Source organism: Vitis riparia, chromosome 4 (assembly GCF_004353265.1).
Source record: "Vitis riparia cultivar Riparia Gloire de Montpellier isolate 1030 chromosome 4, EGFV_Vit.rip_1.0, whole genome shotgun sequence".
Classification (NCBI taxonomy): domain Eukaryota; kingdom Viridiplantae; phylum Streptophyta; class Magnoliopsida; order Vitales; family Vitaceae; genus Vitis; species Vitis riparia.
The window spans coordinates 17,985,920-17,995,171 of record NC_048434.1 but is presented as its reverse complement, the minus strand read 5'-3'; the positions used below and the strand labels follow the sequence as shown (position 1 = coordinate 17,995,171).

The 9,252-nt window shown below is 38.3% G+C and overlaps 2 protein-coding genes across 3 annotated transcripts; one reads left to right on the top strand and one right to left on the bottom strand.

Annotated features, from left to right (window-relative positions):
* Nucleotides 1-409: 409 nt before the first annotated feature.
* Nucleotides 410-5,352, bottom strand: LOC117912901 (BTB/POZ domain-containing protein At3g50780-like). Its single transcript, XM_034827695.1, is given in 3 exon segments — nt 410-1,665; nt 1,668-1,803; nt 3,663-5,352. Coding segments are annotated over 3 exon segments (1,572 nt in total). The 5' UTR covers nt 4,299-5,352; the 3' UTR covers nt 410-865.
* Nucleotides 5,353-7,599: 2,247 nt separating this feature from the next.
* On the top strand, nt 7,600-8,850 carry LOC117912147. 2 transcript variants are annotated; one of them, XM_034826637.1, is made up of 4 exons: nt 7,600-7,956; nt 8,066-8,152; nt 8,237-8,392; nt 8,507-8,850. In XM_034826637.1, exons 1-4 carry the CDS (start codon nt 7,866-7,868, stop codon nt 8,584-8,586), a joined length of 414 nt encoding a protein of 137 aa, XP_034682528.1. In that variant the 5' UTR covers nt 7,600-7,865; the 3' UTR covers nt 8,587-8,850. The 2 variants fall into 2 exon arrangements, with proteins under 2 accessions (XP_034682528.1, XP_034682527.1); XM_034826636.1 differs by having other exon boundaries at nt 8,066-8,392.
* The last annotated feature ends 402 nt before the right edge of the window (nt 8,851-9,252 follow it).

Sequence of the window (9,252 nt, the reverse complement as noted above, 5' to 3'; positions counted from 1 at the left end):
TGAACTCAATTTTGTAGTGACATGAGGGCCTCTCATTGCTGGAGGATTGTCACATGGTTTTCACTTATCACGACAATACGAGCAAGGAATACCACCTCAGTGTTTGATATTCATATCAATCATATCATCATCCTTCCCTGACTAGATAAATAGAGGGGATACTCAATTAAAGCTTCAATACCCAAATGAATCACATGGTGGGATGGGATGTTGGGGGTCTAACTTGTTTAGCACCCTCCCTCAGAAAAATGATCAGTTACAGTTTATCACAGTTCAGGGCAGTTTCGTAAATTAACAGTTAACCAACATGGACATTTCTTTAGCTTATACTGAGAATACAGAAACAGTTCCTGCAGTCTTTACTCCTGCTTTCTATTGTATGGATAAATTGTTACTCCACAGGCCCTGGTAAACAATTCAAATATCATTTTCATAGGAGAGGTCCATTCAAAATGCATTTCTAGCTTTTACCAGTAAAAATATCGGAGTAAAATTAAATTCACACAAAGCCTCAACTCCATAATACATTTCTTTCAAGTATTTCTACATCAAGCAATCAACCCACATTCATCAATCCACAAGAAGTTCATTTTCTTTCCCTTTCTGTATTACCTTACTGTCAAGAACATTCAGGGGAAGGATTCAAACCCAAGTCATGTCACTGTTCCCATCTCCATGTCAACTCTGTGAACTTCTCCCGTCAACATTTCTTCTTCTCTTTTTCTGTTGCCTTTCAAGTAGAGATGGAACTCCTCCTCATTGTGAAAGATCATCCCTATTAAATTTATACATATCATTACTTGCAAGTTGCAACACACAGTGATATGCTTTTAGCCACCCATCATGAAGTCATTGAGCTATCTGACTACATTAGATTTCCTTGGGGTTCAACATAAGGTCTAACGAAAGTTCTCCGCCACCAGACCTCAAAGGCCCTCTGAAGATTTGGGCAGTTATCACCAGCCTTTAGAAAACTGCCCAACCAAGCAAGCAAAATACTCTGCTGATCCTCTAGAGGCAGTGTCAGGATTGTCCTACCAATTCCTTCCTCTACAACCTTCCTGTCAAATGACCTACACCCATGTTGTAACCAGCTGTAGTCATTGATCAAAGGCTGCAACCAGGTCTGTAACAACAACTGACGGGTGTCTTTTGACGGTAGCAGCTCCCCCCTTCCTATTCCAACAAATAGCCTTGCCGTAATGCAGCTAACATGGTGGCGAGAGACAACAGGAAGCTTTGTATGTAGGGTTGCTAACTCTTGCTGGCTAGCCCACATCACTGCAAACTCATCTGCTGCTTGCCTGTCAGCTAAAATTTCAAGTAACCATGAGAGGTTATCAGCCTCCAAAGTTATCTGCTTCAACACAGGTTCTTTGTTTTCCATGGGTTTATCAGTAAACCCTAGTTCAGCAGCTTGCCTGAACATAGATAATAATGAATCCAAGCAGCTTCTGCATGAGCTATAAATAGTTTCATTGCAGATGTCAGCTGAACCCGCATAGCTGGGGACACTGCTATTTTCTCGAAGGAGCTTCAGGACTATAGATTTCATCTCACGCCGGCCTCTCTCCTCACTGCTCTTTAGAACCAGTTCCATTATGTGGAAGAGTGTGTCCTTCGGGCAGTTACTGACTTCAGAAGAGACTCGTTTCAGTACTGGGTGACCCCAATACCCTCTACCTGGAGTTGCAGAACTGAAGAAACCACCTTTTCTTCTTCTTCTTCACCAACCCAAGGGACTGCCTCTAAATACTCCAAACATGATTGCATGCATGAGTTGAAGCCAAGTAGCTCTGCAACCTGCAAAATAATCCACTTTCAGGTGAGGTTATGGCATGCAAAGAAAAATCTGGCATCTTTTAGAAGTTTAACTGAAACATCAGAGAAAACAGAGATGGCTTCAGCTTCCAATTAAAAGGTGTAGAAATTAATAAAAGGAGAATTAAAGAAATCATCAAGTAGTATGAATCCTCACGATGATACACTTCTAAGCAAAACTCGCCAAAAAAATTAGCTTCTTGTCAGCTTATTATGGATCTAGAATCAAATATATGACAACAATCACCACAACAAATGGAACTAGCAAGCCTATGTCCTCCTGATTAGCCATCCCTCCAGTATAATCATTATATTTCATAAATTGGAAAAATGGTGCTCTAAAGCTTTAATTTAACTTGGTGAGCAAAGTGAAAATCAAGGATGAGTGTATGGGGCAACACCAACATCTTGCGAATAACTGATTGAAACAAGAAAAAAAAAAGTAGCTAACAACAGGTTAAGTAAGACAGTCATTGAAAGGTATGGATGCCAAATGACCATTTACCGCCCACCGCCAGCTATTGTTATTGCCCCACTAGCAAAAGAGCAGCTATCTAAGCCCAGGTAAATATCCAGCTTTGTTATTGCCCCAAGAGAAAGAGCAGACCCTAGCTCATCCACAACTATCTAATGGAGTTAAAGCATTCTAATGGAATTTCAATGATCCTACATTAGGACTTTTGTATTACAACTCCCTCTCACTTTACTGTTGGAGCATACAGATTCTAAATTTCATAGTTGAGAATCCAGCATAAATGAGCATTTTCATCTCATAGCCCTGTACTAACTTACACAGGTCAATAAATTGCTGATTTCCTGACAATTTTTTTTTTTTAAATAACACATTAACCCCTAATGATGCCTCATTTCACTTTCCTCAAAAAAATAAACCGAACCTCTGATTAAGAAATGAACAGATGATCATACCAAATAAGTACAACTGTCAATGATCCATGTGTAGATATGAAAGCTTCAAGACTATTTTCCAGGAATACTGCATGATCTAATTGTTTTTTCCAGTAAACAAGCCAAATGTAGTTTCACACAATAAACAATACAACATGGCAAAAGTAGTTGGGATTCAATACCATGTTACATCCATAATCCAAATGAATTATCAAATCTGTGACACAATATTTGGAGCCTGTTATCTAAGTGATTGTACCATAAGAACCATCATCCATGCGGCATCCAACATTGTCAAGGGGTAGAGAAGTTCTTGACGCTCATAAGGGGTGACTCTTCTAAAATGAATATAAGTGTTTTAAAGTTGTGAGGGCTAGCGTCACTAAACTGGTTGGAAAAATGATGCGTAATATTCCTAGTATTCAGAACAGTCTAATTGATCAGACAAATTAGAAAAAGTTTACAGTCCTCTTCAGATAAAGTCTTCATATTACAAAAAGTTCAGAATCAATAAAGCATTATGCTTAATTGCTACTCAGGCACCACCAATGAAAAATTGAAGAGAAAATAAACCATTTACAGTATGCTCCATTACTTTCTAGGCACCACTGACAACATAATTGAAGAGAAAACAAACCATTTACAACATGCATAAAAAAATATATCAAACTATAATAGGATAGAGTAAGGAGGAATCATAATTGACATAATTGAAGAGAAGATAAACCATTTGTAACATCCAGAAAATACATCAAAATTATTCTAGACTGGGGGAATCATAATTTAAGGTTCTTCTAATAAAGCTTCAACAAGCCAAAACATACCTTTAAGATAGTTATTATGGTTGTCTTACAGTACAAATTACAAAACATATATGGCACAATTTCAGTCAACATATAGTTGTAAAATAATGAAGGGATCCATTGGCTAATTACCTTGAGAATACGAAGTACCCGTGAGACACTTTGTTTGATCAACCGTTGCTTTGTTTCTTTACAATACATCAATCCCACCGTTTCAACATAAATTTCAATGTCTTCACAATCCTCGATTTCAAGACAGGACAAACTAGACTGTTCTTCAGAAAGTTTGTCTGCAAAAAAACTGCTATTTTCCATGAGAACATTCTTGTGAACACTCAACTTCACATAAAACCCCTGCTTTCCCATTAAGATCACTTTCATATCACTGGTTCCAGGTTCACCAAACTCGATTGCCACCTTCCTAGGTAAATTTTCGACCTTGGGCCTTGGGGCCCTCTCATTAACCAATGCACTTAGAACAGGGGCATCAGAAGCAAAAGTTCTTTGATCATCAGAAACAACTCCTGGCCTTGATGGAGTGGAACTCGGTTTTCTCTCAGTCATTGGGGCCTGCTTCTTCTGAACAGAGGTCTTGGTGGGTGGTGGGGGTGAGGATTTGGGTTTGTTTAGAGGGTTTTGAGCTTTGAGAGTCTTTTGAAAAACAACAGGCGAGGGGCAACACCAAAAACCTTCCGGGGTCACAGCAATTGGAACATTTCTGATTTTGGTTTGACCCTGTTCTACCTTGGTAAGTCTAATTTCAGCCATATTTAACAAGAATTTATAGCATAATTCGATGAAGATATGGCATGTAAAAACATGGAGGGACTCCAAAAGCAACTAATTAATTGTTCTTCAAAATGGTAGAGAAAAAAATCATTTTCTAAAAAAATGAGGGTCAAGAACTTCAAATCAAAACAAATGTTACCAAACCGTCAATTCCACAAGAGAACACAGAACATGGAAAACCAAAGCTGAGTTTTACTTGCCCGTAGCAGCTAGGAAGCAGATGAAACGAATGTGAACTTTACAGAAACACAGAAAACCAGCCTCAAAGACAGAAATTTGAAATCTTTTTCCTAAATAATTTAAATTAAAGCTCACCAATATCTCCCATAGAAAGGCACAAAATGCAGTCAAATCCGTGAAGTAGAGACCAAGAGATTCCTCGACTCCTTCATATCTAACTATAGATCAAGTCCTAGACAACGCCCCATAAACAATTAAACCACAAAAACCGCAAGTAAGCATGAAATAGGGCTTCTATATAACACTGAACCCCCAGAAAGACCTACCAACTCACCACCACAAACAGCAGAATTTTGTGACTTCCTTGAAACCCCATCTCCCTACCTCTTATTTTAGAGTCCACGAGCGTCCAGAATGATTGGACGGAGCTCCGTTGTCAAGCATCAAGGGAACCACTCAACACAAACTTGCAGAGAGAAATGATGGGTGTCTCTTTATTTCTTTTATTTTTTATTAAGAAAATTACAACACCCAAAAGAATTTTTTTTTTAAAAGAAAAACACAGAAAAAAGAAAAGTGATAATTGATGGGTTGTGTTTCTAACTTTACCACTCCCTGAAAATACTCTGTCTCTAAACTTTCTCTTTCTTTCTCAGTGATCAAACAGGCACGCCATACCACTGTCTTACAACTTTTTTTTGCTTTTTTCCTTTCTTGTATGCCTATGTTGCTTTTGTGGACCGTTGCAGGATTCGCTTGCCTAAAGACCCTGTTGTTTTCGTGTGTCCTCTAATCTATGGACTTTGTAATTCACACAAACACCCTTACAACATTGCTTAATTTGGGGTTCAAAAGATTCCAGATTATGGCATTGTCCTTTGGGCATTTTGGGAATAGAGGCTGGAGACTTTGAGCAGAGGAAAATGATGGATGGTCCTAAATGCCTAATACCATTCTTGGAGAAAAATAACAACTCATATTGCTATTTCCAACTCGTTTTGGTAGTTACAATGCAATTTATTATTTTGTCTCCGCCCAAGTTTGAAGCCAACTAATCAAATCATTCAAAGGAATCAAAACTTTGAAAACACAAAAATAATTCCAATTGCCCTAAAACCAACCAAATTTAAAAATGTTATTTCAACAGGGTCTGTGTGATTTCAAGAGGGTGACCACATTCCAGACATGACTGGATTAAAGGCAAACAAATCTAATTTGAACCCCTTAATCTTCAATGGGATGATATCATGGGCCCATTGTGATACAGAATGTAAAAGAAAAGAGTAATGATTCAAAATGATCGGATGGAATTGGGTTTCTTTTCTTCTTCTTTTTCTCCTCCTCCCTACAAGCTTCTTTCACTTTAAAAAAATAAAGAGGGGAAAAGCATCACCATCAAGTAGCACAAATTCACATAAACATAGTTGTAAGATACTAGCCCAAATGTCTATGAAGTTTTGAATTTCTTTTGACCCAAGCTTTTCATTTTTTTGGGGTTCTGCCCCATTATTTAAAGCTATGGGCCGTAGTTTGTTGCTGTGCAATAATGGAGGGTTTACATATGATGCTTGAGTGGAAAAAAAAAAAGAAGGCGCACGTTATCATCATCGATGGTACAGAAAAGAAGCCCAGGGCCAGATGGCAGTGGCGTGAATTGGCCCACCATCCCACCTATTCTCATGTGGGTACATCTTGGAGAACACTGAGCACCCATCTTGGCTCCTCCTGGTTTTAACCATAAATCCTATGAACACCATCTCTCACTCATCCTACAATTAATTTGACCCCTTTCCAGAGATCTATAAATTGGATGTAGGAGTCAACTCCCATGTGGATGCTGCTTTTTCAAGCTATAATAGAATCAGACTTGTACCAGATTATGGATCATTATTTGAATCTCATTTAGACATTTTCTGTCAATTAAAGCTATCAGGTTATGTAATAATAAAATGAATGAAATTTTCCATAATTTAGGTGTAAACAATAAGCAATCATCTAAGGAAGCTTTCATTTTTCACTCAGAGTTGGATTAATATTACTCCCATTACATATTTCTGTAAAGTGGGTACTGGGTTCCACTGGCGCATATTGCTGTTGATCATTGCCAATTATAGTGGTCGAAGAGTCATGTAGAAGGGACTCAGCCCAATGACTGTATGATGAAAGAGAACAGCTGTTAGGATGATAAGAAATTGCCTCGATTAATAACACTTGCCATTGATTTAAAAACTAAGTAAAATGCATTAGAAGATACTGAAATTTCTGATTCAGAAACCATGTATCTTGCGACAGTGAATACAGCTTTTCTTTGTTTTCTTCTCCTGGTTTTTTCTTTTTCTGTTTTATCGAATTTTTTCCACCCAGATTCTTGTTGCGGGAACGCATGACTCCTGGAAACAAGCAGACAAAGAGCATTATCTGTTACCAGAACAATAAAAAGAAACACCATGTTTCAGCTGATTAGAGACCAAGTTGCTTGCCACGCCTGTACTTGATTTAACATTTGTCACCTAAAGCCCAATGCCCCATGTGACCATGGTCCCTGCCTGCCTTGTTACTTATCAGGCTTTCGTAAGAGTGATTGCATAACAGGAAGTTTCTCAGCAGCTCAACTGTTACTAAAATTGGTAAGAATATTGGTGGTAAAGCTAAGGTTGAAATTAATGTATTTATATGGGTCATCCTCTGCATTAGGACGTAGAGAAATGAGGGCTGGAGCCTATAGCAGATGGTAAGTAGCTTCCATTAGATCAGTTGGTCTGCTTTGGCATTCGGCATCAGCCTAAGAATAGAATAATGGGCACTATGCACATTCTCACTTACAATTTTTTAGCAATTTTCCTTGGGAAGCTAGGATCAATACCCATGGCTGAAATCAAGAGTAATCAGTGATGGACAAAGGACGATCAAATGGGTGTGTGGATTAAATGCTACGCGAGGTGGTTGTTGGCTGGAGAATGTGTTCCACCATAAAGACCCCTTGCTCCTAATGTCAAAAATTTTAGGCTGCTTCAGCAACACTTCTGATGTCTAGTTAGACTTTGCCCAGCCTCTTAGGCAGTGATCAATGTGCTATTATTTATAACTACAAATTGGCTTTTCCCAGTACATGTCTTTCAATGTATTGGAATCAGAATCAAGCGATACCCGATCAGAGGATTGTGGCCGATCAGTATCCAAACTTCCATCATAATGACCAGGATTGGTAATAGAAAATCCAAAACCACCCACAGAAATGAATAGTTAAATGAATAGATCGAACCTTCATAAACCGTTGACTATTTCAGTTCAATCGTCTTACTTCAAGCACCAGTTAGATGCCTCATATGCCACCATCAGTTTTGAAAGCTCTGGGCACAGAAGAAAATGGCTACACCCACAAAGCTATTCAGCTTGTGCTCTCTATTAATGGCCTCCCTCTTTGCTTGGTCTTCATCTGTTCAATTTGATGATCCTGGTACTTTAGTCTTACTGACCTATTTGTTTTTCACTAGTTCCAACCTCAACTGGCTAACTCTATCTATCTGTGTTTTCTATCCTTTCCTTTTTTTGGTTGATTTGTTTAGATTGGTATTTCTGGTTTCCTCTCTATGCGTCTGCTTGTGGTGTTAATTTGATTAATGGGATCGGGGCCCTGTCATTGAAACCAATCAGTAAGATTGCTAAACTAGCACTATGGCTTGGAGTGTTCCTGTTTATTAAGGTTGCCGTGGAAGATTTTGTATATGGAATCGCAGGGTTCTGGTCATTAGATTTAAAGGAGAAAGTTGTTAGAGAGAAATTTGGAAGTGGATTTGTGGTCAATTCCATGTATCTGCAGTTACAAGCAGCATCTGTCCAAAAAGATTACGTCAAAAGGAAGGAAAAGAAAGTGCCAAGATATGTTGAATGCGGTGAGAAAGATGAACTGCCTGGTCTTATCTTTTTACTAAATTGTGTGGGAAATATGAATTAGTATTGAGCTATGCGATTTTCAACGTAATCGATTCTGGTATCTGGGATTACAGGGATGGCAATCTTGGTGGTAGCCAGCTATGGGATGTCCTATGGCTTCTTCGTGTTGCAAAAAGGAGAAATGAAGAGCTGATCAGACACATAAATATACCTCTATCATGTGTGATAATAGAGCTAATGTGCAGGGATGATGAAGAAACGAAGGGCTGATCTAAGAGAGTAATATATGTTAGCAATGTACTAAACTTTCTACAATAGCTTCTTTCCGATAATGCATGTCAGCTATATCAGACACTCATTATAGATATTTTCTCTGCACTCTTCTCCAAAATGATGAAAAATGGGTTCCACGCCATTTCAGAAGATGATAAGACTAGATTAGAAGCTTCATTGAGTTCATATTGTACATCATACATATATAGAAATAGGCTGGGTACAGTAACCTTCATTAAACTCATTATATTAAGTTCTCAATCCAATAGATTAGTAATATCATATCATCAATCATGGCCATCATTTTTGTGACTCTGAACAACCTTCAACAAATTAAGATACTGAAGCTTGTATGATGTTGGTAAATTCCAGAGAGAGGCTGCATACCATAGAGATATACTAATCAAGAAGGTAAAGCGCATGTCAGCAAATTTTATCATATTCCCCCATCTAAATTATATCAAAACATGAGGGTTGGGCCCTCATTTTTCCAGCACCAAACCAAACCTGCTGTCTGTATGAAATCATTCCTGAATCTGCTACTCCAGGTTCATTCTAATTTGGGACGTCAAACCAAAGCAGAGAA